General features: G+C 59.1%; 1 protein-coding gene and 1 pseudogene across 1 annotated transcript; one reads left to right on the top strand and one right to left on the bottom strand.

Annotated features, from left to right (window-relative positions):
* Positions 1-3,173: 3,173 nt before the first annotated feature.
* On the bottom strand, positions 3,174-3,991 carry LOC105470723 (uncharacterized; annotated as a pseudogene).
* An 18,922-nt stretch (positions 3,992-22,913) lies between these two features.
* On the top strand, positions 22,914-24,712 carry LOC105470470 (abhydrolase domain containing 16B). The gene has a single exon (XM_011722494.2). It carries the CDS (start codon positions 22,998-23,000, stop codon positions 24,405-24,407), a length of 1,410 nt encoding a protein of 469 aa, XP_011720796.1. The 5' UTR covers positions 22,914-22,997; the 3' UTR covers positions 24,408-24,712.
* Positions 24,713-25,161: the final 449 nt, after the last annotated feature.

Genomic DNA, 25,161 nt, shown 5'->3' with positions numbered 1-25,161 from the left:
GGTGAAACTCCGTCTCTACTAAAAAATACAAAAATTAGCCGGGCGAGGTGGCGGGCGCCTGTGGTCCCAGCTACTCGGGAGGCTGAGGCAGGAGAATTGCTTGAACCCGGGAGGCGGAGCTCGCAGTGAGCTGAGATCGCGCCACCGCACTCCAGCCTGGGGGACAGAGCGAGACCCCGTCTCAAAAAAAAAAAAAAAATACTGCAGTCTTCCCCCACGCCGCAGTCTGAGTAAAACCCATCTTTCCGCTGTCGGGTGTCCGGGGTTGGGTCTCATTCCGGGTCCCACGCTTCTGCCTGCGTCTCAGCCGCGTGTCCGTGCTGCTGCCCGCGTGGGCTTGATCACGTGTGTCTGTGGATGCTGACTGTGTGTGCCTGCGTGCGCCCATGTGTGGTGGGCCTGTGTGCTGCTGGTGCTAACCATGTCTGCGAGTGTGTCGTGTCCACTGCATGCACCTTCCGACGTCATCTGCCAGCCACATCCCGTTCTGGACACTGGGCAAAATACTGTCCTGCCCTTCAGGGGCCCGTCCTACCAAGGGTGAGCTGTGCGCCAAGTCTCAGGACGGAAGGCAAGGTGCCCTCTGGAGGGAGGTGGGGCTCTGGGAAGCTTCCTGGGGGCTGGGGCCACGGAGATGTGGGGCCATGGGGAGGGCCCAGCCTGAGCTGGACAGGGTTGGGCCAAGCCCTGAGCAGGTGCACGAGGAGCACAGATGAGGCTCAAAGGCCTTGCTGGGACCGTGGGGAATGAGCCATTTTCTTTTTTTTTTTTTTTTTTTTTTTTTGAGACGGAGTCCCGCTCTGTCGCCCAGGCTGGAGTGCAGTGGCCAGATCTCAGCTCACTGCAAGCTCCACCTCCCGGGTTCACGCCCGTTCTCCTGCCTCAGCCTCCCGAGTAGCTGGGACTACAGGCGCCCGCCACCTCGCCCGGCTAGTTTTTTTTTTGTATTTTTTAGTAGAGACGGGGTTTCACCGTGTTAGCCAGGATGGTCTCGATCTCCTGACCTCGTGATCCGCCCGTCTCGGCCTCCCAAAGTGCTGGGATTACAGGCTTGAGCCACCGCGCCCGGCCAGAATGAGCCATTTTCTAAGAATTTGCTGCCAAGCCAGGGCTTCTGGGCTTTTCCGTGGGCTGAAGATGCTATTAGGACTGTATGTATGTATGTATGTATGTATGTAAGTATTTATTTATTTATTTCGAGAAGGAGTTTTGCTCTTGTTGCTCAGGCCAATGGCACGATCTCGGCTCACCGCAACCTCCGCCTCCCGGGTTCAAGCGATTCTGCTGCCTCAACCTCCCGAGTAGCTGGGATTACAGGCACCCGTCACCACACTCAGCTAATTTTTTTTTGTATTCTTAGTAGAGATGAGGTTTCACCATGTTGGCCAGGCTGGTCTTAAACTCCTGACCTCAGGTGATCTGCCCACCTTGGCCTCCCAAAGTGCTGGGATTACAGGCGTGAGCCACCACACCCAGCGTATTTATTTATTTATTTATTTATTTTATTTTTTGAGACGGAGTCTTGCTCTGTTGCCAGATTGGAGTGCGGTGGTGTGATCTCGGCTCACTGCAACCTCTGCCTTCCGGGTTCAAGCGATTCTCCTGCCTCAGCCTCCCAAGTAGCTGGAACTATAGGCACGTGCCACCACACGCAGCTAATTTTTGTATTTTTAGTGGAAACAGGGTTTCACCATGTTGGCCAGGATGGTCTGAATCTCTTGACCTCATGATATGCCCGCCTTGGCCTCCCAAAGTGCTGGGATTACAGGCATGAGCCATCGCACCCAGCCCCTTGTTTATTTTTTGAAACAGAGTCTCACTCTGTTGCCCAGGCTGGAGTGCAGTGGCGCGATCTCAACTCACTGCAACCTCCACCTCCTGGGTTCAAAGTGATTCTCGTGCCTCAGCCTCCTGAGTAGCTGGGATTACAGTAGCACATCACCATGCCTGGCTGATTTTTATATTTTTGGTAGAAACAGGGTTTCACCATGTTGGCCAGGCTGGTCTTGAACCTCTGACCTCAGGTGATCTGCCTGCCTCAGCCTCCCAAAGTGCTGGGATTACAGGTGTGAGCCACCGCGCCCGGCTGCTTTAGGACTTCAGAATGAGAGAACAGACTTGATCTAATAATGATTAGTCAGATACATTTTTAGGATGTAGGGCCGATGTGCCCTGGGATTGTGTGGAAGTTGGAGATGGGAGAGAAGTCAAAGGAGGGCTGACATCTCTTCACAGGCAATGTGGGTGGTGGCAGATGGTTCATGGCACAGGAAGCGGAGGGGTGTGGACGTGGTACCCGGGCTGGAGGAGAGAGGCCAGGGCTGCAGGTGTATCCTGAGGGGAGGAGGCTGGGGAAGTCCCTGGAGGAAGCCAGAGGGAGCAGAGCCGTGACCCCCGGGGTTCACAGAGGCTGGGGTCGGGGAGCCATGCAGTGGTGAGGGGACCTCAGAGCACTGCTTCCTCCTCCCTGTTTGGGGTTTCAGAGGTCCCTTGTGCAGGGGCTGGGGCAGAGCCCCATCCTTAGGACACCTAGGCCCCAAGTGGACTTCTACAAGCTGCTTCCAGAGGATAGAGACAGAGCACCCAGTCCAGATTATAGCTTGACCCAGGGCTCTGTCCCGACCTTGTTTGGGGTTTGGGACAGCAGAATCTGTGCTCTGGGCTTCTGGGTCCCCATCAAACTGGAACAAGGTGACCTGCAGCCCCAGTCAGGTAAGACTAGCCCATTCTCCTGCACAGTTCTGGCTAAAGCCTCCACCCCCAAGAAGGTGATATTCCTTCCCCAGATGTCCCACACAGCTCGGACTCTGGGGTCCCTTCCAGATTAGCACAGTCTGATGGGAGAAGCAAACATCTGAAATGAAAATAGAATGCCTGTGGGCCAGGCGCGGTGGCTCACACCTGCAATCCCAGCACTTCGGGAGGTTGAGCACAGGAGTACGAGACCAGCCTGGGCAAGATGGTGAGACCCGGTCTTTACAAAAAATATAAAAATTAGCTGGGTGTGGTGGCACATGCCTGTGGTCCCAGCTTCTTGGGAGGCTGAAGTGGGAGGATCACTTGAGCCAGGTGGTTGAGATTGCAGTGAGCTGAGATTGCACCACTGTGCTCCAGCCTGGGCGACAGAGCAAGACCCTGTCTCAAATAACAAAAAAACAGGAGAATACCACCTCTCTCTCCCTGCTGCCCACCCACCTGCTCGGATGGCCTTGGCTCCACCGCTGACCTGTACCTGTGTATGCCTCATGAAACGACAATCCCAGGCCTGCACACCCTGCTTCTGTCGAGAGAGGTGGCCAGCCTAGCCACTGTTTGTGGCCCGCTTGGCCACAGCCTCAGCCTCTCCCACCAGTCTGGCTGTACCACCCACACTGCTGCCCAGCTCCTTCCCCACTCTGGGCTTTGCACCTGCCCTTCCGTCAGCCTGGAACACCCCTCCTGCCCACCTGGTGAATCCCAGCATCCCAGAATATTCACCTCCAGCCCCAGCTCCAGGCCATCATGACACAGCCCTCCCCTCCTGCCTTAGGATCCCACAGGCCCAGACCCCAGCCCTGCCTGCACTTTCTGTCCTTCCCCTTCCCCTCAAAAATAGCCCAGGGCCTCTGGAAGTGAAAAGGGTGGGATGGAGGGAAGTGACCAGGAGGCATCCTGGCTGCCCAGCCGAGGGCTGGTTCCCCAGGTCCCATGCCAGTGCTCCAAGGCCAACCAGCCTGGCTCCAGCATGGTGAGCCCCACATCTGCAGCCCCACTTGTGTGTGCCCCTGAGTCCTGAGGGCTCTGGAGCTGTCCTGGCTAGAACTGGAGTTACCACCCACTGTGGGGCAGGGTCTCAGCTGCTCTGAGCACCAGGCTGCACCAGGAGCACTCACCTCATGGAGCGAAGGCCCAGAAGCACTGCCTTTCTTGTGGGCATCGCTACCCTAAGTGGGTCGGCAATGATGAGGAGGCACCGAGGGCCACTCCCTGGCTGTGAGCTGTGCTTGCACATCTTGGATGCCCTGTGGGCACTTCCTTCCTGTTGGGATTTGGGCTCAGGTTTATCCCTGGCTGCTTCTGGGAACCCTGGGGGCTAAAGGACCCTGCAAGACGGCTGGGTTGGAGGAAAGGGGCTTGCCTGGTCCTGGGAGCTGGGCAGATATGTGGGTGGCGAGCAAAAATTGGGAGGGCTTCTCATCTGGGCCCCCTGCCCGAGGGTCCGTCCTGGTACAGGATCAGGTAGCATCAAAGGGAACACCTAGGACGAGGGACTGGAGGGGGACTGGGGCCTTGGCCAGGGCCTTGTGGGGAGTGCCCTGCCCAGGGGTGGGGCTGCAGGAAGGAGAGGCCATTCTACCTGAGTTGGCCGCCCCTGCCTCATGGCCCCCGACCCAGGGCGCTCCGAGCTGCCTTCTTCTGGAGCCTTACGGGAGGCCCTGCTGCTTGGGGGCTGGTGTGCACCACCTAGGGCTGGGTTCTGTAGCCTCCACTGCCACAGGCTGGGCGGGCTCTGGCCCCTCCTCCCTTGGGGGGTCCTGGTGCCGGGGTGGTTTTGAAAACCAGAGACTGGAGGCCTTATCAGACCACAGGTTTTCCTGAGGAAGGAAGGGTGGGTGTGGGCCTCCGGGATGGGCGCCTCCTCTGGGTGTGCCCAGCCTGGTGGAGGGCGCACATGCACTGCCCATCCCTCCTGGGGGACCCCAGTCCAAGGCCCTGCCCCACCAGAGACAAGCAGACTGCAAAGGCTGGACCCGGTAGGGTGTGGGTCCAGGGCTCAGGCCTGGGGTGGGGTGTGAACTCCCTGAAATCACAGCAGATGCCAGCATCCTCCGGGAGAGCGTGCCTGGCTCCCCCAGCTGAGGCTCAGAGGAATTTGCGGCCAGTTCACTGGCAGTTCCGCTCCTAGGGATGTGCCCAGTGAGAATCTATACTTGGGTTCACCAAAAAACAAGCAAGAGCCGGGCGCGGTGGCTCAAGCCTGTAATCCCAGCACTCTGGGAGGCCGAGACGGGCGGATCACGAGGTCAGGAGATCGAGACCATCCTGGCTAACACAGTGAAACCCCGTCTCTACTAAAAAATACAAAAAAATAGCCGGGCGAGGTGGCGGGCGCCCGTAGTCCCAGCTACTCGGGAGGCTGAGGCAGGAGAATGGCGTGAACCCGGGAGGCGGAGCTTGCAGTGAGCTGAGATCCGGCCACTGCACTCCAGCCTGGGCGACAGAGCGAGACTCCGTCTCAAAAAAAAAAAAAAAAAAAACAAGCAAGAATGTTCCAAGTGACCCTTTTCATAATAGCCCCAACCTGGAAAATCCAAATGCCCATCAATGCTGGGTGTGGCCTGTCATCCAGGGGATAGTGACTGTAGCCAGGAGGAGCCACCCAGCTTCCTCCACGGCCTCCACATCAGACAACGGGAAGCAGAGGCCAGAGCGCAGGCAGAGCTGGTGCCCAGCATGGATTAGGTTCAGGAACAGGCAGGACTAGTGCAGGTGGACGGGGTCCATAAATGATGGCCTCTGGGGCATTGGCCAGCAGGGCCTTAGGGGCCTCTTGGTTTTGGCAACGTCCTGTTTTCTTGATCCAGGTTCTGGTGACAAGAGGCGTTCAGTCTATGGAAATTCAGGAAGCCACATACTTAGGATGGGTATGCTTTTCTGCATGTATGTGAAACTTCTGTGATGCTTTTCTGCCTGTATGTGAAACTTCAATAAAAAGTTTCACACACAGGCCAGGCACAGTGGTTCATGCCTGTAATCTCAGCACTTTGGGAGGCCAAGGCAGGCAGATCACAAGGTCAGGAGATCAAGACCATCCTGGCCAACACAGTGAAACCCCATCTCTACTAAAAATACAAAAAATTAGTCAGGCGTGGTGGCGGGCACCTGTAGTCTCAGCTACTTGGGAGGTTGAGGCAGGAGAATGGCGTGAACCCGGGAGGTGGAGCTTGTAGTGAGCCGAGATCGCGCCACTGCACTCCAGCCTGGGCGACAGAGCGAGACTCCGTCTCAAAACAAAACAACAAAAAAAAAGAGTTTCATACACAGGCCAGGCACAGTGGCTCACACCTGTAATCCCAGCACTTTGGGAGGCCGAGGTGGGAGGATCACAAGGTCAGGAGTTCAAGACCAGCCAGGCCGACATGGTGAAACCCCACCTCTACTAAAAACATAAAAATTAGCCGGGCGTGGTGGCGCACAGCTGTAATCCCAGCTACTTGGGAGGCTGAGGCAGGAGAATTGCTTGAACCCAGAAGGTGGAGGTTGCAGTGAGCCGAGATTGTGCCACCGCACTCCAGCCTGGGTGACAGAGTGAGACTCGTCTAAAAAAAAAAAAAAAGTTACACACAAGCAGAAACCCTCTGCTGACCCCTCCAGAGGGCGGAATGTTCCCTGAGGCCCCTGCTTTCCTCCTGCCCCATCCTGTCTGGGCCCAGCCCCTCAGGCAGCCTCGTTCCCTCCAGGGAAGTCGAAGTCGCTGGGCGGACTGGGCTGAAAGCCAGGGAGAGACTGCCAGGTCATGCCCCCGACCCTTCCCTTCGTGGAGGGAGCGAAGAGGAGGCAGCCGGAGAGAGCAGCCCCTGAGGGAGGTGTGGGTGGGGCTGGGCTCAGAGCGGGGCAGCCAGGCTGACGCCCCGGGCCGCTCTGCCTTTCTTGGAAGAGCCTGGAGGAGCCTTGTCGGGTGGGGGTGGCTACAGCCGCGCAGGTGGGGCTGCGGCTGTGGGGCTCACCCTGCTGAAGCCGGGCCTGCGGGCCGGGGAGCGGTGGCTTGGGACCTGGGGAGCCCGCCCTCGGCTGGGCAGCCAGGATGCCTCCTGCCCTCCTCCCTCCATCCCACCCCTTCACTTCCAGAGGCCCCGGGCTATTTTTAACTTGGCTGTGCAGCCAGAGCTGAAGGTGGACCTAGCCCTGCAGGGAGTGGGGAGGAGGGAGGAGCTGCAGCTGCTGTCCTGCCCCCACCCCTCCCACAGCTCGGGCTTTCTACCCGGGTGGGTGGGGGGTGCTGGTCATTCTTGACCTTAGAGGAGAAACCCCATTCCTCCCTGCAAATATGGTCACACTCGGAGGCCACACAGACACTCCAAGATTCAAACACAAGCCTGAGACACAAACTCAAAAACACACACCTAGGGGTACACCCAGGCTCACTTGGTCACACACACAGAGACACACACACAGACACTGACACACACAGACACAAACACGCAGAGATACACATAGACGCTGACGCACACAGACACACACGCAGAGACACACACACACACACACACACAGACATACACAGACACAAACACGGAGAGACACACAGACACTGACGCACACAGACACACACGCAGAGACACACACACTGACACACACACAGACACACACAGAGACACTGACACACACACAGACAGAGACACTGACACACACACACACAGACACACACAGACACACACAGACACACAGAGACACTGACACACACACATACACAGACACTGACACACACACACTCTGCCTGGGGACAGCTCAGGAGTGTGTGAGACTCAAGGAGCCTCAGGACACAAGGCAGATGTGTGTGGACGCTGTGGGCAGACCTCACCAGATGCCCGGAGACTCACAGGCCCTGAAGGCGAGCCCCACCCCTTCATGGACACACATAGGCACAGATGCCCAGAGACCACCAGCTGTGGGGCTTGTGGGGAGGCCCGAGGTGGGGGAAGCTTGGGGGTGGAGCTGCCCACTCTGTCCACTCTGGCCTTTCCCCCAGCACCAGTCCAATGTCCCTGAAGCCCACTGAGTGGATGGACGAGCCCCAGGGGTCTCCACACCCTTCCCACCAAAGGGCAGGCCTGCGAAGGGCGGGCTTGTGGCCTTCCCTCTCCCCTGTGCTCGCCCCCACACTCTCAGGGCAGGAAGCCCCAGGAGAGGGCGGCTGCAGGGGAGGCAGTGGAGAGCTGACCTCAGAATGTGCTCAGCCCGGCCCCTTCCTTTCCCTGCTCCCCACTTCCCCTCTCCTCCCCCAGCCTTTGTTCCGTGGAGCAACTGCCCCCTGACCCCCGCTGAGGGAATTGGAGTCAGTCCTGGAAAAAACCCCAGGTGCTGGCTGGGGCCACTGCCTCCGGATCCAGCGAGAGGAGGGAGCTGGGGGCTGGGAGAATTGGGGCTCAGGTGCCAGGGTGAGGGGCAGGGGCTAGCTTCCCGTTCCAACCCGTCCACCTCACACCCCACCTCCACCCCAGGAGGCCCAGGGCAGCTCCTGGAGGAATGTGGAGGGCGGGGGAGGGGACAGGACATCCTCTTGGCAGGACACAGGACGCCCAGTCCAGCCCAGTCCGGAGGTCCAGAGGTTCCCAGCCCCGGGCAAGGCCACAGGGGAAAGGGTCACTGGGGCCTGGGGCTCCCCAGTTCCAACCTCAGCCAGCAGTGTCCCTGGCCAGTCCAGGTCACCTCCAGTGGGGGCTGGAGGCCGGAGTGGAGTGGCCGCCCCCGCCCCCAGGGGGATCCATCCCTAAGGGGTCCCACGTGTATGGGAGGGGCCAGCAGGCCTGGGTTTGTCCTCAGCTCTGCAAATCTTGGGGTCGCCACCTGCAGGAGAGGCCTCAGGCTGGCCCTGGCCCTCTCGGGCCCAGGACAGGAAGTCCAGGGACAGTCGGTTGGCAGGACAGCCATGGGGACCCCAGCTCCTGGGAGCTGAGCAGCAGTAGAACCAGACCCTGCTCACTGCGCTGGGAGAGGAGGGACCCTGGAGGGGCCTGAAGGCATTAGAAAGAGAAAGACCTGCCTCACCTCACCGGTTCAGCCAGGACCACGAGACCCTGCCAGTCTGGGAGGCCTGGCAGGTTCCACCCCTGCTCCCACATGGTCTCTTGGTTGCAGCCTCATGCCCACCATGCCAGCTGGCTGGTCATCTCCGAGCGCTTCTGCCAGTCCGTCCCAATCACCTGAGCGGCAAATGATGCTCCTCGTCTAAAAGCAGACTTTAAAACCGATGACCAAAGGCTGGGCGTGGTGGCTCACACCTTAATCCCAGCACTTCGGGAGGCTGAGATGGTGGATCGTCTGAGGTCAGGAGTTCGAGACCAGCCTGCCCAACATGGTGAAACCCCTGTCCCAACTAAAAAAAACAAAAAAAAAATTGGCCGGGCGCGGTGGCTCAAGCCTGTCATCCCAGCACTTTGGGAGGCCGAGACGGGCGGATCATGAGGTCAGGAGATCGAGACCATCCTGGCTAACACGGTGAAACCCCGTCTCTACTACAAAATACAAAAAACTAGCCGGGCGAGGTGGCGGGCGCCTGTAGTCCCAGCTACTCGGGAGGCTGAGGCAGGAGAATGGCATGAACCCAGGAGGCGGAGCTTGCAGTGAGCTGAGATCCGGCCACTGCACTCCAGCCCAGGGACAGAGCGAGACTCTGTCTCAAAAAAAAAAAAAAAAAAAAAAAAAAAAAATTAGCCGGGTGTGGTGGTGAGCGCCTGTAATCCCAGTTACTCAGGAGACTGAGGCAGGAGAATCGCTTGAGCCTGGGAAGCAGAGGTTGCAGTGAGCTGAGATTGCACCACTGCACTCCAGCCTAGGTGGCACAGTAAGGCTCTGTCTCAAAAAAAAAAAAAAAGAGAAAAGAAAAAAATAATGGCCTCAACACAAACCTTGAGTGTCAATTTGCCTGTTTCCCTAGGAGTTAAAATTACGTAAGTGCAGTCACCATATGACCCAGGATTTCTGCTCCCCAGTGTCCAAACAAGAGAATGCCTGCCCCAAAGTGAGGCACACTCCAGGCCACACCTCTGCCAGGGACGCCATCTCCTTCCTCCACCACCTCTCCCCTTGTGTTTTTTTGTGGTTCCCCTCAAAATCTTTACTTTTTTTTTTTTTTTTTTTGGAGACAGAGTCTTGCTCTGTCACCCAAGCTGGAGTGCAGTGGTGCGATCTCGGCTCACTGCAAGCTCCGCCTCCTGGGTTCACGCCATTCTCCGGCTTAGCCTCCTGAGTAGCTGGGACTGCAGGTGCCCGCCACCACGCCCAGCTAATTTTTTGTGTTTTTAGTAGAGACGGGGGTTTCACCATGTTGGCCAGGATGGTCTCGATCTCCTGACCTCATGATCCACCCGCCTCGGCCTCCCAAAGTGCTGGGATTACAGGCGTGAGCCACCGAGCTGGGCCATCCTTACATGTTTTTAAAAATTGAGTTTTATTGAAGCATAATTTACATACAATGATATTTGCCAATGTTTAGCACCTGCTTGAACAGCCTGGACAAAGGGAAAGCAGGAAACCACCTCCACTGCCCCAGGGGCCCCACCCCACCAACCATGCATCTGCTTTCTGCAAGGAGGCCCTAAGCACGTGTGTGGCTTCTCTCACTTAGCATCCTGTTTTGGGGATTCGCCCTGTAGCGGCAGCCTTGCCTTCCCAGCATAGGGATGAGCCACAGTCCGCTTATCCACTCGCCAGCTGATGGATACTTGGTTTTCCCAGTTTTGCAAACGCTGCTGCTGCAAAGGTTTGAGGCCAGTCTTCCTGCGACGTGTGTCACCTCTTTTGGATAAATACCTGGGAGTGGACGCTCAGTCACGCTCCGTCTCCTTTTTTTTTTTTTTTTTTTTTGAGACGGAGTCTCACTCTGTCGCCCAGGCTGGAGTGCAGTGGTGTGATCTCGGCTCACTGCAAGCTCCGCCTCCTGGGTTCCCGCCATTCTCCTGCCTCAGCCTCCTGAGTAGCTGGGACTACAGGCGCCCACCACCACGCCCGGCTAGTTTTTTGTATTTTCAGTAGAGACGGGGTTTCACCGTGTTAGCCAGGATGGTCTCCATCTCCTGACCTCGTGATCTGCCTGCCTCGGCCTCCCAAAGTGCTGGGATTACAGGCGTGAGCCACCGTGCCCGGCCTATTTTTTTTTTCTTTGAGACAGTCTGTCTCTGTTGCCCAGGCTGCAGTGCAATAGCGTGATCTCGGCTCAGTGCAACCTCCTCCTGCCGGGTTCAAGCAATTCTCCTGCCTCAGCCTCCCGAGTATCTGGGATTACAGGCGCCCACCGCCATGCCTGGCTAATTTTTTTGTGTTTTTAGTAGAGACAGGGCTTCACCCTACTGGTCAGGCTGGTCTCGAACTCCTGACCTTGTGATCCGCCCACCTGCTGGGATTACAGGCGTGAGCCACCGCGCCCGGCCTCTGAATCTCTTTATATGTTTTGGTCACCCCATGACTGCATCCCTTGCAAGGGCCTTGCCTGTGCTGCTTGCTGCGCTGACCAGAGCTCAACACGCCGCCGCGCCCGGAGGGACTTCTGAACAGACATTCGCCCACTGGGTGAACGGCAGCGGTGCCAGGGTGGGTCCTGGTGAGGCTAATGGGGAAGTGGCGACGGGCTGGAGGTACCACCGAAGATGCTGACGGTGGCTGCGGTCAATGAGGCGGCAGCAGCAGTGGCTGGCAGCAGGGACGCGGCTGCGGGCGGCTGTTTGTAAAGGGGAAGACCTCGCACAGCCTGGAGATGCCTTTTTTTTTTTTTTTTTGTTTTTTTTTTTGTTTTTTGAGACGGAGTCTCGCTCTGTCGCCCAGGCTGGAGGGCAGTGGCGCGATCTCGGCTCACTGCAAGCTCCGCCTCCCGGGTTCACGCCATTCTCCTGCCTCAGCCTCCCGAGTAGCTGGGACTACAGGCGCCCGCCACCGCGCCCGGCTAATTTTTTGTATTTTTAGTAGAGACGGGGTTTCACCGTGGTCTCGATCTCCTGACCTTGTGATCCGCCCGCCTCGGCCTCCTGGAGATGCCTCCTTCATCCCTCCTTGAAACTAAACTCACCTGGGGAGATGTCGTGTGGTTCCTCCACTTCCCCCCACTTCAGGCACCCAGGCTCACTCACACCTTGGAGCCGGCTGTCACCAAAACCCACACGCTCCGAAATGACTGCTTCCAGTTTCCCCGTCTGTGGCACAACTGCCCCCTCCCCGGCTGTCACACCTCACCAAGCGCTTCGCTCCAGGACAACCCTCCTTTCTCCAGAACAGGCGGCCTTCCCCTTTCTTGGGCTTCCTTCTTATCCAGTTCAGATTTTGTGGTCCACTCTTAGTCACTCTCTCGAAAATGTGGGAAGTCTCCCTCTGTGCCTCCTTTCGTGGTGCCTTCTGAGAACTCCAGCCTTGCCGGCACCTAAACCGCTGCCCATTGTAGGGAAAGTCAAGCCAGGAAGATGGGGGCCACCCGAAACTCACGTCTGGGCGCTCTGCTGCACCCACTCCCGGGGGTCCACGCCTGGGAAACGGAGACGTCTGTCCACTCAGTCCCCACCCACTGCACGCCCTGGCCTTTCCCAAGTACTCCGGACTTGGTCTCTGGATGGTCTTGTATGTTAAGCTGTTCCCTGCCCTGCAGCCTCTTCCCACCAGCATTCACCACCCATTATCTCTGACTCGCGGACAGGAGCCTAGAAATGTTCAGGAGGGAAATTTTCAGGAGCTTCTTAGAAGTGGCTTCCTTTCGGCCGGGCGCGGCGGCTCACGCCTGTGATCCCAGCACTTTGGGAGGCCGAGGCGGGCGGATCACGAGGTCAAGAGATTGATACCAGCCTGGCCAACATGGTGAAACCCTGTCTCTACTAAAAATACAAAAATTAGCTGGGCGTGGTGGCACACGCCTGTAGTCCCAGCCACTCGGGAGGCTGAGGCAGGAGAATCACTTAAACGAGGGAGACAGGTTGCAGTGAGCCGAGATCGCACCACTGCACTCCAGCCTGGCGACAGAGCAAGACTCTGTCTCAAAAAACAAACAAACAAAAACACCCCAAAAAACTGGCTTCCTTTCCAACTCCTTGCCCCAGTTTGCAAAGCCCTACCTATCTTCCCACTCCCCATCCCTAGCCTCATTCCTCTTGACCCCTAAGGTCCCAGCCACTCTGACCTCTGTTCTTATTCCTTCAGCACTAGGGCCTCTCCCAGGGTCAGCCCAAATCCACAGCCTAATTCACAGGGCGAATTCCTACCCATCGCTCTGGTCTCAGCTCCTGATCCACCTCCCCTCCAGAATGGCAGCTGCTGGTGTTTGCTTCCTGCAAAACCTTTCTTGACCGGGAGCACTGGCTCATGCCTATAACCCCAGCACTTTGGGAGGCTGAGGTGGACGGATCACCTGAGGTCAGGAGTTCAAGACCAGCCTGGCCAACATGGTGAAACCCCGTCTCTACTGAAAATACAAAAATTAGGCTGGGTGTGATGGCTCACACTTGTAGTCCCAGCACTTTGGGAGGCCAAGGTGGGTGGATCACCTGAAGTCAGGAGTTTGAGACCAGCCTGGGCAACCACGGCCAATATGGTGAAACCCCATCACTACCAAAAATACAAAAATTAGGCCAGGCATGGTGGCTCATGGCTGTAATCCCAATACTTTGGGAGGCTGAGGTGGGAGAATCACCTGAGGTCAGGAGTTGGTGGCACGAGTCTGTAATCTCAACTACTCGGGAGGCTGAGGCAGGAGAATTGCTTGAATCCAGGAAGCAGAGGTTGCAATGAGCGGAGATCGTGCCACTGTACTCCAGCCTGGGCAACAGAACAAACTCTGTCTCAAAATAAATAAATAAATAAAATTAAAACATAAAATAGGCCAGGCTCAGTGGCTCATGCCTGTAATCCCAGCACTTTGGGAGGCTGAGGTGGGCAGATCACCTGAGGTCAGGAGTTGAGACCAGCCTGGCCAACATGGTGAAACCCCATCTCTACTAAAAATACAAAAGTTAGCCAGGCGTGGTGGTGGGCACCTGTAGTCCCAGCTACTTGGGAGGCTGAGGCAGGAGAATTGCTTGAAACCGGGAGGCAGAGGGTGCAGTGAGCTGAGACCATGCCACTGCACTCCAGTCTGGGCGACAAAGTGAGATTCCATCTCAAATAAATAAATACACAATAAAAATAAAACAAAATAAAACAAAATCCCTCTTTGGGTTAAATCCCTACTTGCGCACGGCAAGCACTCTGAGGGCAAGGATGGGACCAGCCAGTGCTTCACCCAGCCAGCAGGCCCTCGATACATGTCCACTGAATGAATGATTCCCGCTAAGGATGGGAAATGGGGAAGGTGGAGAGAGTGGGGAGATCAGGTCATCACCAGATGCAGAGAACGGCGGAGGCAGGGAGAACGGCCTTCGTCCTGCCCTCCTGGTATCCACGGCAGGAGACCACCCAGGCCCAGAAGGACATCAGCTGGTGGAAGGGGAAGCCCACCTGGAATGTGACGGGCTCCAGCCTGGTCCTGCCTCCCTCACCCTCCTGGTCCTGCCTCCCTCACCCTCCTGGTCCTGCCTCCACTCAGGTCAGCCTCCCTCACCCTCCTGGTCCTGCCACCCTCACCCTCCTGGTCCTGCCTGCCTCACCCTCCTGGTCCTGCCTCCCTCACCCTCCTGGTCCTGCCTCCACTCAGGTCAGCCTCCCTCACCCTCCTGGTCCTGCCTCCCTCACCCTCCTGGTCCTGCCACCCTCACCCTCCTGGTCCTGCCTCCCTCACCCTCCTGGTCCTGCCACCCTCACCCTCCTGGTCCTGCCTCCACTCAGGTCAGCCTCCCTCACCCTCCTGGTCCTGCCTCCCTCACCCTCCTGGTCCTGCCTCCACTCAGGTCAGCCTCCCTCACCCTCCTGGTCCTGCCACCCTCACCCTCCTGGTCCTGCCTCCACTCAGGTCAGCCTCCCTCACCCTCCTGGTCCTGCCTCCCTCACCCTCCTGGTCCTGCCTCCACTCAGGTCAGCCTCCCTCACCCTCCTGGTCCTGCCTCCCTCACCCTCCTGGTCCTGCCTCCACTCAGGTCAGCCTCCCTCACCCTCCTGGTCCTGCCTCCACTCAGGTCAGCCTCCCTCACCCTCCTGGTCCTGCCACCATCACCCTCCTGGTCCTGCCTCCACTCAGGCACTGCCTGGGGCTTTCCAGGGGGCTGAGCAGCTGACCAGGAGCCTTTGCCGGGGCGGCCAGGCACTTCCTGTAAGGCCTCCCTCCTTGCAGCCCCAGCTCCAGGGCCTGCTCCTTCCTCCTCCGCCCCAGGGGCTTTCCGCAAAGCCTGAGGCCTGCTATTTTTAGCTGAGGGAGAGGGACCAGTTCCTGGCCCCATTGCCGCCCTGAAAGAGCCTGGACTAAACTGGGGCTGGGGTTGGGCCTGGGGTTGGGGGAGAGGCTACAGTCCCCAGCCCAGGCACACCTGGGGTGCAGAGGGGACGCTGCAGGCTGGGCTCCCAGCCCAGTTGGTGGACCAGGCGCTTACCCTGGGGAGGTGGGACTTAGGGCCTGGGTGGGCTGCCGCCCACTTCCTGTGGCCGCACCCCAGCACTTCAAAGGCTGCTGGCAGCCCTGTGGTTAATCCAGGCTCCCACGCAGCTGGAGGGGCTGGGCGGGCACACACACCTCTGGCAGCTGGCCCCCCCTCCCCTCAGGGCAGCTTCAAAGCAGCACTGGTGGGCAGACCCGTGGTTCGCAGGGATCCCAGGGCTGGGACAGGAGACACAAGGCGGTAATGGAGGCCCTGGCAGAGCCTCCTCTGCTCCTATGCTCCCCATCCCACTGCCTTCCTGGGTTGGCTCGGGGCAAAGGCCCAGGTACCTTCCTGGCCCCCAGATCCTGTCTTGAGGCAGGGCCACCTTTAGGGGTACCTGTGTATCTGCTTGGTGCCTGTGGGTTTCAGTGGCCTGGCCATGGAGTCAGTCCCAGTTAGAGAAGCCACAGGAACCGTGGTGGGGGCACCCCTTCCAGACCCCTCAGGACAGCCTCTCTTTCTTCCTCCTTTCCTCTCTTCCTCCCTCCCCACTCTCCAACTGGAAGGGGGGCGGGAGGGGAGGGGCCATAAAGAAGAAGGGGCTCCCTGTCCAGGCCTCCGGGCTGTGGTGGGCTTGACCTGGCGCCAGCTCCCCAGGGACGGCCTGGGCGGAGGTATTGGAGGCGGGGACCTCGAAGCAGCCGCCCCAGAGTCCAGCCGACGCTGAGAACAGAGAGTGCCTGGGGGGTGGGAGGGCAGCTTTCAGGGTCCCCTGGGGTCAGCTCTGGGACAGTTGCTGTTTTTAATCTGCACAAGTGATTTAGAAGGAGCCGCCAGGGCTGCAACCTAGATCCGCTCAGAGCGAGCTCGGGAAGTGCGGGAGGCGCGGCCCAAGAACTGGCCCCCCCGAGCTGTGGCCACAGGGCAGTGGGGGCCCCGGACGAAGCTTCCTCCTCTCCTGCCAGCCAGAACCTGGGTTCCTGGTGACCTTGCATGTCCGAGGTCTGTCCATCCCGCCCCGGACTGGCTCTCCCCTCCCTGCACCCCCCACTCCTCCTCCACTCTCAGGTCCAGGGACCGCTGCCCAGCCTGGCTGCCGGGACGGAGGCTCCCCCAGATCTAGGGCTTTGAAGGAGCCCCGGTCCCTGAGCTCACAGCACAGACGCCCGGGCCCAGCACAGACGCCCGGGCCCTAGCGGACGCTGGCTTTCAGCCCACCCACCCGGCAGGTGGGAGCCACGCACCCCAGGAAGGAAGGCCTGGGGTTGGGCCGCGCATCCAGCTCGCCGGGACCTTGACTTGGCTGTCAGTGACCACCCCACCCCTGCTGACACAAGCTGGGTTTGCCTCCCTCGGTCTCTGGGCTCTCTGGGTGTAGGGAGGGAGGGAGGGCTGGGTCTCCAGTCCCTCTGACCACTCCGCTGGCCTGCGCCTGCTTAGGGCCCGTCCCCACCATCCACCACCCCCCACCCTGCAGGTGCGGTGGAGGCGGGGAGGGGCACACGGGCCGTCACCCTGAGGGATTTTCGATGGTTCCACGACTTGGGGAAACCAGGAAAAAGGGGCAACCTCTGTGGCCTTCTGCGGACTTGGTGCCCCTGGTGGAGTCGGAGTCCCCACCAGAGACTCCTGTTTGGGCCCTCTGGGCTGGGATGCAGGCTGGCGAGGCCAAACCCAGGGGCCAGGAAGCACCGAACCAGCTAAGCTTAAGCCAAGAGCCAAGGGACCCCTGCCCTTTCCATTCATCCCCCAATCCGGGCTCAGCGTCATCTCCCCTCCTCGCCCACACCCAGGGCTGACTGTCCGAGATCCAGGCCGTGGTTTCCATCCGGTCACCACACGCCCCCCAGGTGAGGGTCTCCGAGGGGCAAGGAGTGAAAAGCTGGAGTGGATTGCCTCACGGGGTGGAATGGCTGCTGGTGCCAGCCTGGTCAGAGGCGGGGATCAGTATTCGCTGAATACACAACACAGAGGGACCACTAAAAACGCAGATAAAAGCGTGGAGCCGCCAGTGTGACAGAAGAAGCCTGCAGAGAAGCTCCCTCAAAGACTCACAGGTGACACAGTCACACCCTGTGGAAAAGCAACTGGGGCAAAGCTCTTGGCTTTAAGAATACCCCCTTGGATTGAGCATCGCGCTGCTAGAAATCTGGCCAGTAAGAAAAGCCCGGCCGGGTGCAGTGGCCCACGCCTGTCACCCCAGCGCCGCGGTGGCCCACGCCTGTCATCCCAGCACTTTGGGAGGCCCACGCCTGTCATCCCAGCGCCGCGGTGGCCCACGCCTGTCATCCCAGCACTTTGGGAGGCCGAGACGGGCGGATCACGAGGTCAGGAGATCGAGACCATCCTGGCTAACACGGTGAAACCCCGTCTCTACTGAAAATACAAAAAATTAGCCGGGCCTGGCGGAGGGCGCCTGTAGTCCCAGCTACTCGGGAGGCTGAGGCAGGAGAATGGCGTGAACCCGGGAGGCGGAGTTTGCAGTGAGCCGAGATCACGCCACTGCACTCCAGCCTGGGTGACAGAGTGAGACTCCGTCTCAAAAAAAAAAAAAAAAAAAAAAAAAGAAAAAAGAAAAAGAAAACCCCTAGAGGCCAGGGTCCTTGAACAAAGGTGCGCGATGCCCCAAGTCTGCAGTGGGGGGAGGTCTGGAGCCCGTGTGTCCAACAACAGAAGTGGACACAGTGGTGCCAGGGCAGGAACTCCAGGGGGCATTTGCAGGCCTGTGCTGTGAGACTGCAGGACACTCAGGACGCACCTCGGAGAAGAGCAACATGAACACCTGCAGAGTGACATGAACACCAGGTCTGTCTCCGCACGAGAAAGTGACAGAAGACCCCTAGATAAGATTCTGTGTGGGCCGGCCGTGGTGGCTCACACCTGTCATCCCAGCACCACGGTGGCTCACGCCTGCAATCCCAGCACTTTGGGAGGCCGAGGCGGGCAGATCACGAGGTCAGGAGATTGAGACCATCCTGGCTAACACGGTGAAACTCTGTCTCTACTAAAAATACAAAAAAATTAGCCGGGCGTGGTGGCGGGTGCCTGTAGTCCCAGCTATGCGCTATGCGGGAGGCTGAGGCAGGAGAATGAGTGAACCCAGGAGGCGGAGCTTGCAGTGAGCCGAGATCGCGCCACTGCACTCCAGCCTGGGTGACAGAGCGAGATTCCGTCTCAAAAAACAAAAGACTCTATGTATGTCTATGTTTGTAGGCAAATAGAGGAGGGTGTGAAAGACACGGTCCAGAATAGCAACTCTGGACATCTAGGAGGGAGTGTGGAAAGAACAGTTAATCGCCTTATATCCCTGTGCCACTGGATGCAATGAGAATGTTACATTTCGAATAACAAAAATAAGCACTCATATCAAAAACTGGTTATTGCAGTGAGAGAAAGGGCCCTGCTCTAGGGTCTTCTAAGCCAGGGTGAACCTGGGCCCTGAACATACCCTTCAAAGTGTGTGTATGGAGCCCAGTGGACGATCTACCATTTCTGCAGCAGTGGTGCAGACTGCCCCTGAAGAATTCAGCCGACGTCACGCAGGCCAGCAGGATTTTTGTGTGTGTGTGCAGCAGTGCCATCATAGCTCACTGCAGCCTTGAACTCCTGGCCTCAAGCAATCCTCCCACTTCAGCCACCCAAGTGGCTGGAACTGTAGGCTTGACCCACCATGCCTGGCCCCTGCAGGACTCTTGACCCCAACCCAGACTTTACCTTGATGTGGGCAGCTGTCCCCACTCCCTCCCCTGACAGTGCAGGGGGTTCTGTCAAGGATTCTGGAGAGACCCTGGCTCATTCCCAAAGGAGACGGGGAGCAGGCCTGGGGAGGAGCCGAATGCCAGTGTGGGGGTGCCGGAGGCTCCAGTGGCAGTGCTCGTAGGCAGGGAGGACGGTGAGCCCTCCACACATACACAGCATGGCCACCCAGGGGTGTGTACTGAGATGGGTGTTGGGGGGCACTCTGGGGAGCGCTGCTTACCAGTGTCCTTCATCCTGGGCAGGAGAGAGGCCCAGAGTACAGGCCCTGCAGGGAGCCAGGATGGAGAAGGCTCCAGTGTGCGCCACTCCCCCACCAACCCCACCGTCCTGAGGGCGCTGAGTAATTAATTCTCTGTGACTCCAGATGTTCAGCAGCTGTCTTGGCCATTTCCGCCCCTTCTCCTGACCCTGCATCCTCCAGGAAGCATCCCCTCCTGTCCTTGGGCTCCAAGCCACCCCCACCTTCCCTGCACCCCATTTCCTGAGCAGAGGCGTTTGTGCAGACTCAGCTCCCGCACCCACCAGGGTAGCTTCAGTTTTCCCAAGGCCTGGGCACTGCTCCCTGCGTCCGGAGCTGCTGAGGTCAGCTCACTCCCTGATGGATGCCCTCTGCCAGGGGCTCTGATCCTGGTTCCTGCCCCTCCGGCCTCTGGGACTGGTTTTCTCTCTCTCCTCTCCTTCCTTCTCCAAGGTTGGCTCTGCAGGCTCCAGCGGCATAAATCAAGGGCCTCCAGGGAGGCCTAGCAGAACTGGCCAGCGGGAGAGCCCTGCCCCAGTGCAGGAGGGTGGGAACCAAGGGGTGGAGGGCTCAGAGACTGGCAGGCTCTGTGGGGGTGGGGTGCACGCTCAGATGTCTGCCTGGAGGGCACTGGGGTGCGGGGTGGGGTTGCCTCCACACACGGATTAACAGGGACACAGCCCCCCCACCACCTTGTGGACATTTCCCTGAGCTGATGGGGGTGGGGGCACAAGAGGTCACGGCTGCTGCAGCTGGTCCAGTCTGGGGGCTCTTCTAGAGAGGGGACAGCTCCCTTCCTGTCACATGCTTTCCTGTCTCAACAGAGCTGGGGGTTCTGGGGCACTTGGACTCCCGTGGGCTGGTGGGGTCAGGGGCTGGGCCAGACACAGGATAAGGCATGGAACCCCTGGGGGCCAGCGGCTCCAGCCTGCTGACCTTTGCCCTCAGAATCCGGTCCCAGGCTCTCCCCTCCTCCTCTCAAGAACTTCCTGCTCTCTGTGTGTGTGTGTGTGTGGGTGGGTTGTTGTGGGGGCAGCTAAGGGCAGGTGGGCCTGGCTAAAGAAAAGCCTCCATTTCCAAACAAGTCCCTGAGCGGATCAAGCTGGGAGACTGCCCCCAGGAGGACGAGGCTCCTCCAAGCAGGACCTGTTCAGGGGAATCAAAGTAAGTTTAGTGCATCCAACATCCTACGTGTACAGTCCTCCAGGACTCCTGCTGCTGCCAGGATCTGAACTGAGGAGGCAGGGACCCCCGTTGGATCCTCGGCTCTGTTGCTGGGTTCACTCCTGTGGTCTCGCACGAAATGGGCCAAGAGCCTTTGGGCCCACAGCCCCAACCCGCCTAGAGTAAGCAGCTGCTGAGTTTATGAAAGAGGCTCCTGGGAAAGGCATCATCTCCCCCCGCTGCAGAAGTTTCCATCCCCACCCCTAACCACAACAGGCTCCTTTCCCCACAGGGTCAGGGGCGGACACTTGAGCAGGACCAGAACCACCAATCCCCAGGGGAAGCCTTGCCCATCCCTTGGCCCCAGGGGCAGTATCCTGTGGGTTTGCTCCTGAGGCAGGGCTCCTGTTGCTGCCCAGGACCCAGTGGAAAGGATGGTGTGACAGGTGCACCAGTGGACCCTGAGACACTCTTTGTCCTCAGGCCTTGACCAATGAGCATAGCAGCCAATCCGAGATCAAAGCTGGATAACCAGGAACATCTGGATCTCAACTGAATGTGTGCCTGGGGGTAGGACTGCCAGATTTAGCAAAACAAAAACAAATTCAAAAACAGGATCTATGGGCCGGGCGCGGTGGCTCAAGCCTGTAATCCCAGCACTTTGGGAGGCCGAGACGGGCGCATCACGAGGTCAGGAGATCGAGACCATCCTGGCTAACACGGTGAAACCCCGTCTCTAATAAAAAATACAAAAAAAAAACTAGCCGGGCGAGGTGGCGGGTGCCTGTAGTCCCAGCTACTCGGGAGGCTGAGGCAGGAGAATGGCGTGAACCCGGGAGGCGGAGCTTGCAGTGAGCCGAGATCTGGCCATTGCACTCCAGCCTGGGTGACACAGCAAGACTCCGTCTCAAAAAAAAAAAAAAAAAAACAAAAAAAAAAACAAACAGGATATATCTAGGCCAGCGTGGTGGCTCATGCCTGTAATCCCAGCACTTTGGGAGGCCGAGGCGGGTGGATCACCTGAGGTCAGGAGTTAGAGATCAGCCTGACCAACATGGTGAAACCCCGTCTCTACTAAAAGTACAAAAAGTAGCCGGGTGTGGCGGCAGGCACCTGTAATCTCAGCTACTCGGGAGGCTGGGCAGGAGAATCGCTTGAACACCGGGAGGCAGAGGTTGCAGTGAGCCGAGATTGCACCATTGCACTCCAGTCTGGGCGACAAGAGTGAGACTCCGTCTCAAAAACAAACAAACAAACAAAAAACAGGATATCCAGTTAAGTTGGAATTTCAGATAAACAATTTTAAAATATAAGTATGTCTCAAGCGGTAGTTGGTACATACGTACACCCAAAAATTATTTACTTGTAATTCCAATTTAACTGGCATATTATTCTGTATTTTATCTGGCAACCTAGAATGGGGGTAATAGCCCCCCCAAATCGCTCCCTTTGTTAATTGGTCCCTGTCCTTCTGTCCCCCAACCCCTAAAGACAGCAGCAGTCCTCAGAGGACTCCCGAACCAGGGGCGGGGCCTGTTTGGGTCAGATAGTGCCTCTAACCCAGATACTGAGCAGGAGAGCACAGAGAGGGTGCTTCAGCCTGAAACTACCCCTTCCCCAGAAGGCTGGGGTCTCAGGCAGGCCTGGCACCTGGGCTCAGAGGCTCTGGCTGGATTTGCCAAACTCCCTGATTGTGCATTTCTGTTTCTGGTCTGGGGAGCTGTTGAGTCCCCAGAGCTGCCCCCTTCCCTGGGGCTCCCCCTGGCGGGCGGCCTGTGACCCTGTCCTCAGGTGGGCTGCCCCTTTCCAGGGCAGGGAAAAAGGGGAACCCACCCTACGCCTCCAGAAAAGGGGGAGGCGCTGCCTGGGAGTGGGGGCTCAACCCGGGAGTGAGAAAGAGGAACCCCAGCCAGGCAGGACCCGCCTGAAAAGGTCACTGCTGTTGCTGGCAGCCAGTGAAAAGAGGATCCAGAAAAGAAGGGGGCTTGTTTCTGGTCTGCACGGAAGAAGGAAGGTGTGGAGGGGAGGAACCAGCAGGCCGGGAGCAAATGCCACCTTTCTGGTGCGGCAGCAGCCCTGCTCTGACCCTGCCCTCCTGGGGAGATGAGGTTTAAACCAGCGGACCCTGAAGGGGTGGGGGCGGGGACCCATAGCAAGCCCGGTACACGCGGAGGAGGCCTTGCTGTCCCTTTCTGGCCTGTGGGGTTGTCCACCTTAAATTTAAGGAAGAGGGAGGCTGGGCGCAGGGACTCACACCTCTAATCCCAGCACTGTGGGAGGTGGAGGTGGGAGGATCGCTTGAGCCCAGGAGTTCAAGACCAGCCTGGGCAGCATAGCGAGACCGCATCTCAATTTAATAAATAAATAAGAAAGAGGGAGACAGTAGCTGCTCAAATAATGGGTGGGAAAGCTGGGCCTGGGAGCGTTTGGCCGGTGGGGTCTTGGCGAAGGTGGGGGAGGGGCAGAACCTTGGGCCCATCATCTCTGGGAACCCTTTGTGCCCCATCACCTAGCAACAGGATGCAGCCTTCCCTCGGCCCTGGAAGGCCAGGTCACAAAGGCCATCAGGGCCTGGCTGGGAGCCGGTATCCCCTAAGACTGCCCTGAGCCTCTCGCGGCGACCCCGGCCCAGTGGCTGGGCGTTGGGGCCACCACCCATGTGCGTCATCTGCTTCGTGAAGGCGCTGGTGCACGTGTTCAAGATCTACCTGACCGCCAGCTACACCTACACATTCCGCGGCTGGCCCGTGGCCTTCCGCTGGGATGATGTGCGCGCTGCGGGCGGGAGCAGCAGCCACCGGGCGCTGACCTGCGCGGCCGCCGCGGCGGGCGTGTGGCTGCTGCGGGACGAGGCGCTGGGCGGGGACGCGCTGGGGCGGCCTCCACGTGGGGTGCGCAGCCAGGCGCAGTGTCTCTTGCAGCAGCTCCGCGAGCTGCCCGGCCAGCTCGCTAGTTACGCGCTGGCCCACTCGCTGGGCCGCTGGCTCGTGTACCCCGGCTCGGTGTCCCTGATGACGCGCGCGCTGCTGCCGCTGCTGCAGCAGGGCCAAGAGCGCCTCGTGGAGCGCTACCATGGCCGGCGCGCCAAGCTGGTGGCCTGTGACGGCAACGAGATCGACACCATGTTCATGGACCGCCGCCAGGACCCGGGCAGCCACGGGCACGGGCTGCGCCTCGTCATCTGCTGCGAAGGCAATGCCGGCTTCTATGAGATGGGCTGTCTCTCTGCACCGCTCGAGGCCGGCTACTCCGTGCTGGGCTGGAACCACCCCGGCTTCGGCGGCAGCACTGGCGTGCCCTTCCCTCAGCACGACGCCAACGCCATGGACGTGGTGGTCCAGTACGCACTGCACCGCCTGCACTTCTCGCCCGCGCACGTGGTGGTCTACGGCTGGTCTGTTGGCGGCTTCACGGCCACCTGGGCCACCATGACCTACCCGGGGCTGGGTGCACTGGTGCTGGACGCCACCTTCGACGACCTCGTGCCGCTGGCGCTGAAGGTCATGCCCCACAGCTGGAAGGGGCTGGTGGTGCGCACCGTGCGCGAGCACTTCAACCTTAACGTGGCCGAGCAGCTGTGCTGCTACCCGGGGCCGGTGCTGCTGCTCCGACGCACGCAGGACGACGTGGTCAGCACCTCGGGCCGCCTGCGCCCCCTGTCACCCGGCGGCGTGGAGGGCAACCGGGGCAACGAGCTGCTGCTGCGCCTGCTGGAGCACCGCTACCCCGCCGTGATGGCGCCGGAGGGCCGTGCAGTCGTCATCCGCTGGCTGCGCGCTGGCAGCTTGGCGCAAGAGGCCGCCTTCTATGCACGCTACCGCGTGGACGAGGAGTGGTGCCTGGCGCTGCTGCGCTCCTACCGTGCACGCTGCGAAGAGGAGCTGGAGGGCGAGGAGGCCCAGGGGCCACACGGACCCGCCTTCCCATGGCTGGTGGGCCAGGGCCTGAGCTCGCGGCGGCGCCGGCGGCTCGCACTGTTCCTGGCTCGGAAGCACCTCAAGAACGTGGAGGCGACTCACTTCAGCCCTCTGGAGCCTGAGGAGTTTCAGTTGCCCTGGGGGCTGTAACCTATACGCCCCAGTGGGGGATCACGCACTTGAACACCTTCCTGGCCTTCTTGGTTCACCTCCCCATACCCCCAACCACTGCGGGGGTGGGGCGGGGGGAAGGGGGCACTCCCGATCTGCTGTCTCAGGGAGGGTAGGCAGAACACGGGGACTTAGTGCTTTCCTTCCTTCACAGGGGCGTTCTGACCTTATCCCCCAACCCCGCCCCGTTCTTCCTTGCTCCATCCCCTCCTTTCTCTCTTCCTCCCACAAATACTTTTGGATGCCCCCACCCAGCTCCTAAAGGGAATGAAAGGTTAACCTGACCCGGTTTATGGCAATACTCTGTGATGAGTGCCTTCATCACCACAAAAGGATGATGGGAACAGGGACTGTGGGGTCCCAGGGAGGAGCCCTTCACCTGGCCTGGGTTACAGGATGGCTCCTGGGAAAATGACGCCAGCTGTGCGCTTAAAAGTCTGTGCAAACTCCTCCTGTGAAAGGAGGACATTGGCATCACAGGGCTGTGGGCAGGTCTTAGCGGCTGGGCATTCCCAGGAGTTCACACTGGCTATTATTCTGTAGGGCTCCCTCTCACCTCCAAACTCCTGGCTTCTACACCAGGGCATTCACAGACAGACTTCAGACTCACATGGTGGCATGTGAGGCTACGGATACACCTGCACGGGCCAGAGGACACTACTGGGTGTCCCCCAGAGCCAGGCCTGGGCTGGACTTTGTTCCTGGCTTAGGGATGCAACACAGAATGAGACCA

This window comes from Macaca nemestrina, chromosome 15 (genome assembly GCF_043159975.1).
Source record: "Macaca nemestrina isolate mMacNem1 chromosome 15, mMacNem.hap1, whole genome shotgun sequence".
NCBI lineage: Eukaryota > Metazoa > Chordata > Mammalia > Primates > Cercopithecidae > Macaca > Macaca nemestrina.
Note: the sequence above shows the minus strand (reverse complement) of the source record. Positions and strands in the feature narration are given on the sequence as shown.